Below are 14,857 nucleotides of genomic sequence, written 5' to 3'. Positions count from 1 at the left end.
TTTTTCCAACTATTATAAAACTAATATGCAACTATTTGCACAAAACTTACCATGTATAACTGTTATTTGTTGGTATCCGTCAACTGAAATTCCTACATAATATGTAAACTATCATAAAACGATAATGCAACTGTAAGGCAACTAAAATAAAAAATAAACAAACTTATACGTAACTTGTTATCCCTTAATTCAAATTTGCTCTTCTTATTGTGTTTTTAAAAAAATTAATTCCACATTAGAAACCAGTAATCAACCAAAATGCAACTGTATATAACGTATATTATTCATGAGGTTTTTTTAAAAATTTTCACATCATACCTTGTTTTGGATTCGAGGGGAGCTCCAGATCTGTTTGTTACAGATCTACATTGCATGAATCTGGATTTTGATATTAAGGGGAGTTGTTTTGAATGAGTAAAGCCGAAAATAAATGTGTAATTTCAGTTTTTTCCCAATTTTTCTGTTTTTTTTTTCTTCATAATTTTCTGTTTAGATCATTGCAGGTCTTCTTTTCCAGTTGATTTCGCTAGAATTAAGGATTGTATTTCTCTCGTTTTGGTTTCATTCTAGTTGTGTTACTGATTTGAATGATCGAGGTATGTTCATCTTCATCGTTCGTTCCGTGCGGCTGAAGGTTTAGAGCATGTGGTATTTTTGTAAGAATTTATGTGTGGGTTGTATAAATGTTTAATGGGCTGGCTCATAGTATATTTGTAATTTTTTTTCTTTTTTATATTTTCCTATTTTTTTTCCCTTTAAAATTATTGTCATTTTTATTTAATTAGAGATCATTAATTAATTATTTTTATTCTACTTTATTTAATTAAAGATCATTAATTTTTGTCAAAAAAATAAAAATTATCAATTAATTAAAAATTATGTACAAAATATATAACTGTATATGATAACTAATGATTCATGTTATGTATAAAAATAAATATTTACCGACGATCATTGTTTGATTTATGTACAGAGCAAACCTACAAGAAAGAATATTAATGGAAACTATAAGTGAGGTACGGTGATGATATTGATTTTAAATGTAGTATGTATTGGATTAGACTGTATCAATCCAATCTTGAAAAAAAAAATTATTGTTAATTTTTATATATACATATAAATTTTACGTATAACAATATAAAATTTAATTAATCATCCAAACTAAATGAAAATACTAATTAGTTCGATTGGATGTATTAGATTTTTGGACACCTCATCCACCATCTGATTCGATCCAATTGGATATTTAAAAATGACATCCAATCTTTTGTAATTGGATTTTATGCACATCGAAAATAATTTAATTAGTTTGTTAATATTTTATTTTTGATTTTATTTATTTATTTATTTTTGCTTAGTTTTCAAATTTGAGTGTCTAATCCTCTGTCCATGTGCTGATGTGCATCTTCATCTTTTATGGGGGTCGTCTTCCTTCCTATTCCTGAGTCCTAACCATGATTGATCTCTCACGATCATTTTCAAATATTAATCATCTAAACAAAAGTCATACTAAATCAACGGTTACGATCAACTTTTCCCCAAAACTCAGCTTTATTAAAATATTAATAATAAATAAATAAATCAGAAGCAGAAGGTTGAAGTGTCTGGCCCGTTTTAGGCTCCACTGCATAGCACTGTGTCTATTGGTATTTGGCCTTTTCACGGGAAAGCTCTCTCCTTTTGCTTCACTCACTCACTCCCTCCCTCCCATTCTCTTCTCAGATCTCATTCCCTGTTTGTTTCGATTTACCTTTCAAATGATTGTTTTATAGAGAGCCTTGACTCTTACTCCATCTCCAACCTCTCTCTCACTGTTCCTTCAATCTCAAAGAGTTCAAAGGAGCCACTGATTCAGAGATTACCCATCTGCATTTTTTATTTTATCTGCATTTTCACTCAAGCATTGTGATAAAGTGAACTGCCCATTTGCCTAAATATGAGTTTTGCGCCCAGAACTTCAAAACCCACGAAACCCCCTAACCAGTCAAGCTCAACTCCACAGCAATCTTCTTCCATGAGATCTTCTACTTCGTCTTCTCTCTCAACCCATCTCGCCATGGTTGAGCTCAAGCAAAGAATTCTTACTTCTCTCTCTAAGCTTTCCGACCGTGACACTTACCAAATCGCAGTTGAAGACCTCGAGAAGATCATCCAAACTCTCTCCCCTGAGGGTATCCCGATGCTTCTTAATTGTCTATACGAAGCCTCCTCCGACCCAAAACCCGCCGTCAAGAAAGAGTCCCTGAGGCTCCTCGCCGTTGTTTGTGCCTCCCATGGTGATTCCACATCAGCCCACTTGACCAAAATCATTGCCCACATTGTCAAAAGGCTCAAGGACTCAGATTCGTCCGTCAAGGAAGCGTGTCGCGAGACTATCGGTGCATTGTCGGCTCAGTATCTGAAGGGTGAAAATGGCAATGGTGATAATGGGGGTCTGGGGTCAGTGGTAGCTTTGTTTGTGAAGCCTTTGTTTGAAACAATGGGGGAGCAGAACAAAGGGGTGCAAGCTGGTGCGGCAATGTGCTTGGCTAAGATGGTGGAGTGCGCTTCGGACCCACCTGTGGTGTCGTTTCAGAAGCTGTGCTCTAGGATCTGCAAAATGCTTAACAGTCCCAACTTTCAGGCCAAAGCGGCACTTTTGCCTGTTGTGTCGAGTTTGTCTCAGGTTTGTTGTTGTTCAAAGTGATTTATGGACTTATAGTCACGCTCCTTGTCCAAGTCTTGAGCTTGTTCATATAGTTTGGATTTGATAGAATAGCCGGGTGCCAAATCCAAATATTGAAACTGTTGATTCATTTTTCATCTTAACATTATAATACATATAATGGATCACGCATTAGAAAGTTTCTCCAATTCAGATATACCCATCCAAATTTCCCCCTTACAATTAATTTCCTTAGCTTTATGCATATATGCCCATGCCTTTTGACTTTCGTATTGCCTTAGTTTGACAAGGCTTTTCTGTTTGATAATTGAGAATTATACTCTATGCACGTTCTATAACTTTTACAATGAGTATGGATATAGTAATAGAACAATATATTAGAAATATTTCATGATATGGGCACGTTCTAAAGAGATAACTGTTTCAGGTAAGAGCAATTTCTCCACAGAGCTTGGATAATCTGTTACAATGTATCCATGAATGCCTAGGGAGTTCAGATTGGGCAACGCGTAAAGCAGCAGCCGAGGCATTGATTGCTTTAGGATTGCACTCAAGCAACTTAGTTGCAGATGGCGCTGTTTCCACACTGACCATGCTTGAGGCTTGTCGTTTTGACAAGGTATTTATTTTTATAGGGCGTGTGTGATATTTTGCCCAATTTTAAATTCTTTTCAGTTGCTTTTGCAATTGATAATATTCAGAAATCTATGGTTTCTTTGGAGACCAAGGACTGACAAAAAAATTCTGTTGCTGCTTATATTTCTGAAGTGTGACAAAACTAGTTATCAGAATTTAAACTGCTGGAAGAATAAGGTTTAAAGGCCCCCTTTCTATAGGTTATAGATGAATGTTTCTATCATGTTTTATTGGGCTAGCAGGTCATCGATACTTTTTGACGAGCTGGTCATTTTGAGTATTTTGTAATCTAGACTCTATAATCAAGGTATGATCTTTTTTAAAAGCAGAATGGCCCTGCACATTCCTAAATGAGATGGCTGAACACGACTGGTATAGTATCTGTTGGAAGTGTCATTTGCATGTCTGGCTCTCATGAGCTTTAGTAGTTCATCAAATTCATTTTTTTCCTTTCCTGTTTTTAGTTATTGTCTGTTTGCAGATGTTTTGAATAACTGTGAATGCTTAAGAAAATTTGGAAGCCAAACAGTTTTATGCAACGACTAAATCTCCTACCATCCGATAAAAAGCTAATAATTCTAATGGTTCGCTTCACAGATAAAACCTGTCAGAGATAGCATGACAGAGGCATTGCAATTGTGGAAAAAGATTGCAGGGAAAGGAGAAGATGGAGCTCCAGAGGACAAGAAATCTTCAAATTCTGGTAGGCACATTGTATTTTATTTATTTATTCATTATGTACTTCGAACCATCTGATCCTTGTATCTAATTGTATTATTTCTTTTCTGCTTGTATTGGACATAAAGAAAATCATCAGCCCACTGAAGCAGCAGAAAAAGACGAGAAAAATTTGAAGGGTGAGCGGAAAGACCCATTGGTAAAGGATTCATCTAATAGTTCATCCCCTAATTCTAAAGGGGGTAGTATTCCAGACAAGGCAGTTGTAATATTAAAGAAGAAAGCACCTGTCTTAACTGACAAGGATTTAAACCCAGAATTCTTTCATAAACTAGAAACTCGATGTGGAGATTTGCCTGTTGAAGTGGTTGTTCCTCGTAGGTATCCCAACTCTTCGAACTCAAATAACGAGGAAGAATCAGAGCAAAATAATACAGATGCGAAGGGTAGACTTAATCGCATTGGAAATGTTCATTCTGATGATTTTCATGGATCATTCAATAGTAAATATCGTAACATAGAAAGAGTTAATGATTTAAATCAAAGAGAATCATCTGGTAATCATGTGGGCTTCTCTAAGACTGAGGGTCAATCTGAAGCTTCATTCATAAACAATAAAGGAAATTGGTTGGCGATCCAAAGGCAGTTACTACAACTGGAGAGGCAACAATCCCATCTGATGAATATGCTGCAGGTTCTCTCTCTCTCTCTCTCTCTCTCTCTCTCTCTCTCTCTCTCTCTCTCTCTCTCACACACACACACACACACACACACACACACACTCTCTCTCTCTCTCTCTCTCTCTCTCTCTCTCTCTCTTTCACACACACACACACACATAAATTTTCATGCGTTTTGAACCACATTCTTCAGTAGAAGCTGAACCTGGGGAAATGACCCTTGGGTTGTGAACTGCTGTCATGTTTCTGGCTTTGTTATACTTCTGATCTATAAAATTAGATGCTAGTTATATGTTTTATTGAATATTATGATAACACTTCTACATTACAGGATTTCATGGGTGGTTCTCATGATAGCATGATAACTCTTGAGAATAGAGTAAGGGGACTCGAGAGAATTGTTGAAGACATGGCAAGAGATCTATCAATATCATCAGGCAGGAGAGGGGGTAACTTTGCAATGGGATTTGATGGATCTAATAGGCCTTTAGGCAAGTATAATGGATTCTCTGAATACTCTAGTGCAAAGTTTGGTAGGAGTGGGGATGGGCGGATGCCTTTTGTGGAAAGATTTGCTCAAACTGATGGAATTGCTTCAGGCATGCGGGGACGAGGTCCTCATTGGAGGCCAGACGCATCTGAGGCTTGGGATTTTCCAACTTACGGTAGTTCCAGGAATGGGCAGATTGGCTCAAGGAGAACTCTAGCTGGTGCATCTTCAGATGGTAGATCGCCCAAGGCAGAACATGAGGGTGATCAGGGTCCCAGCCGGAGGGGTTGGGATAAGGGGGCTGGACCAATTAGGTTGGGTGAGGGACCTTCTGCTAGAAGTGTCTGGCGAGCTTCAAAGGATGAGGCAACCTTAGAAGCAATTCGGGTAGCTGGAGAGGACAATGGACATGGATCTCGCACAGCCAGAGTTGCTATCCCTGAATTGACCGCAGAGGCTATGGGAGATGATAATGTTGAGCAAGAGCGGGACCCAGTCTGGACTTCTTGGACTAATGCAATGGATGCTCTTCAAGCGGGAGACATGGATTCAGCATATGCTGAAATGCTGTCTACTGGGGATGACATCTTACTTGTAAAGTTAATGGACAGATCTGGTCCTGTGATTGACCAACTCTCGAATGAAATAGCAAGTGAGGTCCTGCATGCTGTTACGCAATTTTTGTCAGAGCAGAACTTGTTTGACATATGTTTGTCCTGGATTCAGCAGGTATTACTCCTTTAATTATTTCTGCTTTTTTTTTCTTTCCATTGTTTGTTAACTTAATGGGTTAAAGATAGTTCTTCCAAGTTAGACATGTCCAGTTATTCAACATTGTAGCTTTGAGCAACTTCAACTACACTAACATAACATAATAAGAATTCTTAGCTTCTTCCTTGATCTCGAGTTGTTTAAACATTTACCTTAAATTTTTTTGCTAATATTTAACATATTGTATCTCATAAATGCTTTTTGTGCTACTATAACATTATCATTCTTGGTATTTGGGGAATTCTTCGTACATAGGTTGGTTATAGACTCAAGACTTATGCTAATTTTTCCACATTATGCATCTCATGCAGTTGACAGAAATAGTATTAGAACATGGACCAGATATCTTGGGGATTCCCATGGAAGTGAAGAAAGAGCTTTTATTGAACTTACATGAAGCTTCGTTGACAATGGATCCACCAGAGGACTGGGAATGTGCAATGCCTGACCAGATTGGGATGCAGCTTGCATCAGCCTGGGGAATCGATTTACAACAGCATGAGAAATAATATTTCCTAACTAGATGCACAGCTTGATGAAATATTTGTATACCTTTTTTCCTTTATTTTGTCACGTGGTGGTTTGAATATATATACTTTTACACCAAGCTGTAGAAAGTGGCCCTTTTCAATACTTTTCCTTTTGAGCTTTTACGAACATTTGGTTCATAATGTGCATTACTGATCCGTTTGATGAAAATTGAAAATGAGTATAATTTTGCTTTGTATTTTGTGAAATATTTTAATGCTACATTAAATTAAAGTCTACAATTCTAGTGGGGTTCTTCTGGTGATCAAAGGAAGATTTGAAACAGTACATCGACCTAAGACGATGGGTGGGCTTGGATTTTGGGATTTTCAACTCTTTGATCAAGTTTTTTTGGCTAAGTATGGAAGTTATTTCTATACCTAGATTCATTGCTTGCTTGAATTTTGAAACATAAATATTTCCCAAATTGCTCTATCCTTGAGGCCATGGAAAAAGTTGGTTCTTTTCATCTTTGGTCGAGTTTGATATGGGGATTGGAGTTGCTTAAATGCGGGCTTTGGAGGTCCATTTGGTGATGGAACACAAGTTAGGGCTTTCAAGGACTTACAGCTCCCGCGTTTGAGGTTGTTTTAGCCAATCACAAGGAGAATTAATGTTGACTGTCAGGTGAGTGAATTTATTCTTCCATCTGGTACTTAGGATGTGGGGAAGCTTCAAGAGGTTTTTTGTCAATGGATGTGAACATAATTTTATCTATTCTATTAGCGAAGTGTGAAGTAGAAGATGGTTGGTGCTGGCACTACAATAGAGATGGGGTTTATTGTTGGGAATATTTTACCGTGATCTAGATTTACTAACAAGTATGTTGAATAACATCCTAAATATGAATTCTCTAAAACAATAAAATAAATACATAAGGGTTTAAGAAAATCTTACATTGATTGCAGCGAAATATAATGACTCCTTTCGTTCAAGATCTCTAGCCCTTGATTCTTTTCTGTAGCAGAGCATTATCAAGATCTGAACCTTGATCTCTTTCTCTCATTCGGGTTTGGTTACTGTTGCCCCTGAATTCGCCCAAAATACGTAGACCAGTCGAAATGGGACACGTGGATCAGATAACTTGTAAATATTTGATAAGTCTTTGTGCGCCACAAGGAAGCGCCGTTAGCATGGGTCCCGGAGGAGGCACCCGGAGTACAAGGTACTCCAGGAAGCTCGCATAGCGTGAAACCTCTCCGGGATGTGTCAGGTCTCTCCCGAGCAATCAAGTCGCATTTAATGCCGCATGGGAGGAAGCGTGCTGGGACTGTAACACGCAATAAAGTCTGACGGCACAACCCCCAAACAGCAGCGCTACAGTAATGATCATTTAAGTCTAGCGACGGCTACTCTGCGAAGAGTCACGTCAATCACAAGGCAAAAAAGACATTCTTCATAAAAACCCTACAACACCTAGGGATTTGACCATGCATCACCCATGGTATATTCATTGGAAATACCCAACTTTATGGATACTTACAGATACATGTGTAAGAACAATTCTTGGGATTACCCCACCAAAACACTATAAATACCCCCTCAAAGCTCATTTAATGGGGTCGAGAATCTTGGGTTGCATAAGAGCAAGAAGAGAAAATACTCACCAAGAACATTCCCTGTATTTATGAGAAAAACATTCTCTCAAGTGTGGAATCTGTATTAAATACATCCATTAATAACAAAGACTCGTGGACTAAGGCTCATTAACGCCCCAACCACGTAAAAAATCTTCATCTCACTTTCTTACAATTCTTTAATATAATCATATTCTAATAGTTGCCGAAAATCTCGGTCAACATTTTGGTGCTTTCATTGAGAGCTGAGGAAAGCTGCTACATAACAAGCATTTGACTTCACAACAATGGTGGAGACAAGAAGTACACGTCATCCTCGCCCTCTAGAAGATGCTCAAGATCCCAATGAGGAAGATGTAGCCTCAAGAGCAGCAGAGGAGTCCGAGGAAGAAGAAGAAGAAATAGTTCCCGACGAGAACTACGAGGAAAACCTCGACGAGTATGCCTACGACGGAGGAAGTTACTCGGAGTTGGTGCTCCTTAGACAAAAAGCTATCGATCATGAAGCTGAGATCGAAGCTCAGAAAGCGCAAAATCAAAAAATGCAGGAAGTGATGCTAGCCATGCAGAAAGCCATGGAGGCAGCTGGTATTCACGTGCATCCCAAGGCAATGGCCGCTGGGCTCGACGGGGAGCCAGCGACGTCTTCGCCTAATTCCCAGCAGCAAAGACCTAGGGAACCTAGCCCTATATGGCACCCTGCTGAGGAAAATCAAACAAAAAACCCTACTTCTACCCCTGGGCGAAAGAAAAAGGTGCCGGATCCGCGAAGGGTCCGCTCAGATTTCCCTAAAGGGAAAGGTCCGCAGAGGGGCAAGCCCCAGAGAGGGAGTCTTGGCCCTCAGGATCGAGGGGACCGGAAAAGCGTTTCTGTGCACCAGGAACCAGGGGGTAGAGGAAGAAGAGGACAGAGATGTCCTCCCATTGATCTGAGAAATCAAATCAATGGGAATCAAGGTGACCTCCGGGATCACCTTGACCAAAAGAGATACAGGCCCGTGGTCTCCTCGGGTACTGTAAACGAAGGGATTATGGCGGAACTTGCCATACTTCGAAAAGATATTGCTCGAGTCTCCCGGAGGCAGAAGGGAGACGACTCCGACTCGGACAGTGAGGATCGGGAGCCTTGTGCCAAGCATATCCTGGAGGCGGAGCTCCCTAAGAACTTCAAGATGCCCGAAATGGCGGCATATACTGGGAACTCCGACCCCAGTGATCACTTGTCACGGTTCAACCGTGTCATGACAGTCATGCGGGTCAGCAATGACTCCAAATGCTTGTGCTTCCCCCTCACTCTGAGCAGATCAGCAGAGGAATGGTTCAAAAAACTGGAACCAGGATCTGTGGGTTGCTGGAACAAACTCCAAACCAACTTCCGGAGACAATTTGTCGCCGCCAGGAAGGTTAACTTGGAGGTTAGTGCCTTGACCAACATCAAGCAACTGCCCACCGAGACCTTGAAGAATTACATCAGGAGGTTCCGAGAGGAAGCTTCGAAGACCAAGAAGGTCGATGACGGACAACAGCTTGCGCTTCTCCAAGCAGGAATCCGCACTGGGACTCCCTTCTGGAATGAGTTGCAGCAAGAAGGCGCTGCTAGCCTCCAGGACTTCCAGAAGAGGGTCCAAAAATATATTAACCTCGAAGAAGCCCAGATCGTGGCTTACGGAGGCTACTATCCCACCGGGATAGCAGGGTACATGCCCGGAGTGTCGCCCTCGGGCACTGTCCCGACCGCGACTCCACAAGTAAGTGGCATACAATTCTCTGCTACTCCCGGGTACAGCCAAGGCCAAGCTTTGGCACCAGCATCTTCCCATTACGGCAACCCGTCCGGGGTGAATGGACGAGCTCCTTCACAGGTGGCCCCGACTGTTAGCTTGACAGGCCCTACCCAGGGGTTGAGGAGCAAAAGGTCCTCCAAGGGCAGCACCCGAACGGGAGAGAAGCGCCAAAAGAAGGGGTACACACCCCAATATACTCAGTACACAGAGCTCACGGACTCCCAGGAACGTGTATATTTTGCCACTAGGCAAAATACGCACTATCGGAGACCACAGCCATTGTACAAGGATAGCTCCCGAAGAGATCCGAGTAAAAGATGCGAGTACCACAACGACATTGGTCATAGCACCAATGAGTGTAAGAATCTCAAAGACGAGATTGAAAATCTGATCCGCTTGGGCCACCTCTATGAGTGGATCAAAAATAGGTTGCCCCACCTTAATCCAGGGCAGGTGGCCGGGGGTATGCCTCCGGGAACGCCAGGGGGTACAGCAGGAGTATTGCCTCCAGCTGCTCCCGCAGGCGACACCCAGCATATCCCCGGGCTACCGCCCCGGCCTAATGGACGGGTAGCCATGATCTCCGGAGGTCCCCATATCGGAGGAAACACTCGCAAAGAGCGAAAACGATATGCCGAGGCCGCGAAACACAGTGAGGTGTGGGAGGTTACTCAACTCCCAGCTCAAAGGCCTCGGCTAATGGACCAACCCATAACGTTCATGGAAGAAGACGCCAAGACGGTGCGTTTTCCTCACCACGACCCGCTGGTCATAGAGACCCCCATCGCAAATAAAGTGGTGGCTAGGGTCCTGATTGACAATGGGAGTTCCGTGAACTTGCTCTTCAAAGAAGCCTTCACTGCGATAGGGTTGACCGACCGGGACCTCTCGCCTAGTGGGTCACAACTCACAGGGTTTAACGGGACGACGCTAATCCCGATGGGAAAAGTAAGGCTCCCGGTTACCCTGTGCCCGGATACCCCCCAGAGCACATTTAAGTATTGCACCTTCGTGGTGGTAGACTGTCCAACAGCCTACAACGCGATCCTAGGCCGACCGGCCCTAGTGGACTTTGGTGCGATTACTTCAATCCGACACCTGTGCCTGAAATTCCCTACCCAGGAAGCCGGAGTCGGAACTGTGAGGGGAAATCAGGGAGAGGCCAGGCAATGTTACAATGTTGCCACCCACCTACCTGTACTCATGCTCCGGGAATCCCCTGGAATAGAGAAGGCTGAAGAGGATGAGTTGGATCCTCGCATAGGATCCGAAAGGGTCGTGGAACCAATGGAGGACGTCGAAGAAATACCAGTGTGCGACGACGACTCCACTAAAGTACTCCGGATAGGGAAGAGCCTGGATCCGGAGGAAAAAGAAAAAATAATAAAAACACTGAAGGGCGCCATCGACATCTTTGCATGGCGCCAAGAAGACATGACCGGCATAAGCCCTCATGTCATCACCCATGTACTCAATGTCAACCCGGACATACCCCCTGTACAGCAAAAGAGACGCCTGCTCGACTCGGTGAAAGCCGAGGCCTTAGAGAAAGGGGTGGACAAACTTTTGTCCAATGGCATGATCCGCGACGTGTACTATCCAGAATGGTTGGCCAATCCGGTCCTGGTGCCCAAGCCGAACGGGACTTGGCGGGTTTGTATAGATTTCACAGATCTAAACAAAGCCTGCCCAAAGGACTGCTTCCCGCTACCCAGGATCGACCAGATGGTAGACGCCACGTCTGGATTTAAGCTGCTGTCTTTCATGGATGCCTATGCTGGGTACAACCAAATAAAAATGCATACGGCAGACCAGGAGTGCACTAGCTTCAGGACCGATAAGGGGGTATACTGCTACCTAGTCATGCCTTTCGGACTGAAAAACGCCGGAGCAACCTATCAAAGAATGGTTAACCGGATGTTTAAAAGCCTCCTGGGACGAAACATGGAGGTATATGTAGACGACATGCTCGGCAAATCCAAAGCATGCAACAGCCATGCAAGCGACTTAGAAGAATGTTTCGAAGTCGTCCGGAGATACGGTATGAAGCTCAACCCGAAAAAGTGCACCTTTGGGGTCAAGTCAGGAAAATTCCTAGGCTTCATAGTCAGCCAAAGGGGGATCGAAGCAAACCCGGAGAAAATCCAAGCTCTCCTGGACATGCCATCCCCCAAGAAGCATAAGGGCGTGCAGAGCTTGACCGGAAAGGTAGCTGCACTGAGCCGCTTTATCTCACGCTCCACGGACAAGTGCATACCCTTCTTCAACATACTGAAGAAATGCCAAAAGTTCGAATGGTCGGATGAATGCGAGGAGGCATTCAAGAGGTTAAAAGACCACATGGCCAAACCTCCTATCCTATCGAAACCCGTCCTTGGAGAAGACTTGTTCCTTTACTTGGCCGTCTCCGAGCACGCGGTCAGCCGCCGCCCGGTCGGGGAGGAAGAAAAACTCAGCACCCCGTGTACTATGTCAGTAAGCGCATGATAGGGGCCGAGACAAGGTACCCGGTCATTGAAAAATTAGTATTCTGCCTCCTGATGGCATCAAGGAAGCTGAGGCCATACTTCCAAGCCCATCCGATCAAAATCTTGACCAATCATCCGCTCCGGCAAGTTCTCCAGAAGCCTGAAGCATCCGGAAGACTCCTCAAGTGGGCGATGGAGCTGAGTCAATTCGACTTACATTACGTACCCCGGATTTCCATAAAAGGCCAAGCCTTGGCAGACTTCATCACCGAATGTAATGAAGCCGAGGCAACAGCCAATACGCCGGTACCACCAATCCCCACTTGGAGGGTATTTGTAGACGGAGCTTCTAATGAGAACGGTTCGGGAGCCGGAGTGGCTATGATATCACCTACTGGATTGCGGCTCCAGGCAGCACTCCGATTCAACTTCACAGCTTCAAACAATGAAGCCGAATATGAGGCCTTGATAGCAGGGCTGAAATTGGCCAAAGCTGTAGGAGCCAAAAGAGTGGAAGTCTACAGTGACTCTCAACTGGTCGTAAACCAGGTCGCCGGAGAATACCAAACTCGCGGCGAGCGGATGGCCGCGTACGTAACAATAGTCCGAGAACTGCTCCACGAGTTCATGGACTATAAAATAGAAAGAATCCCCCGAGAGAAGAACGCTCATGCGGACTGTCTGGCTAAGTTAGCCTCGGACAGTGAAATCGAAGAGCTGGGGGTAGTACCAGTGGAACGCTTGGCAGAGCCAAGCATCAAAATAAAAGAGACCACACTAACGGTTGGGCAAGAACCCAGCTGGATGGTCCCCATCATAAAATACATAACCACAGGTGAGTTGCCCCAAGAGAGGGCACTGTCTCGAAAGATTCAGTATCAAGCTCATCGTTATGTAATGATGGACCAAATTCTCTACCGGAGAGGACTCAGCATGCCTTATTTAAGGTGTGTATCGAACCCTGAAGCTAGACAAATCATGTTGGAGGTCCATGAAGGGTTCTGTGGAGATCATACGGGAGGACCCAGCCTCTCAAAGAAAATATTGAGGCAAGGGTACTTCTGGCCAACAATGAAAAAAGATTGTATAGACTATGTCCAAAAGTGTGACTCGTGCCAAAGGTACGCGAACATACCGAGAGCTCCTCCAAATGAGATCACCTTGATGACCAGCCCCTGGCCCTTTGCGGTCTGGGGAATAGATCTCATCGGGTCTCTACCTACGGGAAAAGGAGGGGTAAAGTATGCAATAGTAGTAGTGGACTACTTCACCAAGTGGACAGAGGCTGAGCCTATGAAGACAATAACTGCTAAGAAGGCATTGGACTTTGTTATCAAAAACATAGTGTGTCGATACGGCTTGCCTCACAAAATAGTCTCAGACAATGGAAAGCAATTCGATTGCGAGGAATTTACTGACTTTTGCAACCAACACGGAGTGGTAAAAAGCTTCTCCGCGGTAGCCCGGCTTCAAACAAACGGCCAGGCGGAAGCAGTCAATAAAATCCTAAAGGTCATTTTGAAAAAGAAGCTGCTGGCCTGTAAAAATAACTGGCTTGAAGAATTGCCAAGGGTATTGTGGGCCTACCGGACGACCCCCAGAACCACAACCGGTCACTCGCCATTCTCAATGGCGTACGGTTGTGAAGCAATGGTCCCGGTGGAAACATTATTCCCATCCCACAGGAGGACGACTTATGATCATGCCACTTATTTGGCACTGCTCCAAGAGGCCTTGGATCAAGTCGAAGAACTCCGGGATGAGTCTCAAATACGGATGGCTGCTTATCAAAAGAAGGTGACCAAGTATTTTAACTCCAAGGTTAAAAACAGAAAATTCGCTATTGGAGATATGATCCTAAGAAGGGTTTTTCCAGCCACCCAAGAACCCGGAGTGGGGGTACTTGGACCAAATTGGGAAGGACCATATGAGATCGAGGACGAGATCGGTTCTGGCACTTACAAACTAAAAAGAATGGACGGAACCACCGTCCCAAGAGCCTGGAATGTCGATCACCTCAGAAAATATTACCAGTAGCGAATTAAAACTTAGATTTTGTTCAAAGGGTTTGTACCGTCCAAATGTATACCTCCTCTATATTAAATAAAACTGAGTGCCTTAAAAACAAAGTTTCTATGCCACTCAGGGGGGTACTAGGGTATACCGCACGGACAAACAAAAAAAAAAAAAACAAACTAAGTAAAATATCCTGACCCAAAGGGCAGGTCAAAGAGTATGCACAAAAATAAAAAGCATAAGTATAAAAACCCTGATCCAAAGGACAGGTTAAAAAAAACATAAGTGTGACAAAAAAAGAGATCGCATAAAAAAAATATCCTAGCCCAAAGGGCAGGTCATATACATATAAACGGCCCGGGACAGGCCTTAAAATATAATTGTCTCCCCTTCAAATGAAAGCTGCTACCTATATGTAAATTGTTCTAAGGCAGCAGCAAATATGTACAAACAAAAAAAAAAAGAGTTATAAAAGAAACGGGTGGAATCTTGGTCAGTTGTACGGCAGCTCAGTCAGCCCGCGGAGGAAGGCGAGGTCCAATACGCGCCTCTAGCGCGGCATCA

General features: G+C 43.3%; 1 protein-coding gene across 1 annotated transcript; it reads left to right on the top strand.

Annotated features, from left to right (window-relative positions):
- The first annotated feature begins 1,427 nt into the window (after positions 1–1,427).
- LOC115725122 (microtubule-associated protein TORTIFOLIA1) lies at positions 1,428–6,647 on the top strand. The gene is made up of 6 exons (XM_030654552.2): positions 1,428–2,665; positions 3,093–3,284; positions 3,899–4,004; positions 4,108–4,673; positions 4,991–5,878; positions 6,232–6,647. The coding sequence occupies exons 1-6, from the start codon at positions 1,937–1,939 to the stop codon at positions 6,427–6,429; spliced, it is 2,679 nt and encodes an 892-aa protein (XP_030510412.1). The 5' UTR covers positions 1,428–1,936; the 3' UTR covers positions 6,430–6,647.
- Positions 6,648–14,857: the final 8,210 nt, after the last annotated feature.

Source organism: Cannabis sativa, chromosome 6 (genome assembly GCF_029168945.1).
Source record: "Cannabis sativa cultivar Pink pepper isolate KNU-18-1 chromosome 6, ASM2916894v1, whole genome shotgun sequence".
Lineage (NCBI taxonomy): Eukaryota > Viridiplantae > Streptophyta > Magnoliopsida > Rosales > Cannabaceae > Cannabis > Cannabis sativa.
Note: the sequence above shows the minus strand (reverse complement) of the source record. Positions and strands in the feature narration are given on the sequence as shown.

Coding starts and splice junctions, on each gene's coding strand:
- LOC115725122 (XM_030654552.2), top strand. CDS start 1,937: ATGAGTTTTGCGCCCAGAACTTCAAAACCCACGAAACCCCCTAACCAG. Junction 3,285..3,898: donor AGGCTTGTCGTTTTGACAAG/GTATTTATTTTT, acceptor TTCGCTTCACAG/ATAAAACCTGTCAGAGATAG. Junction 5,879..6,231: donor GTTTGTCCTGGATTCAGCAG/GTATTACTCCTT, acceptor CATCTCATGCAG/TTGACAGAAATAGTATTAGA.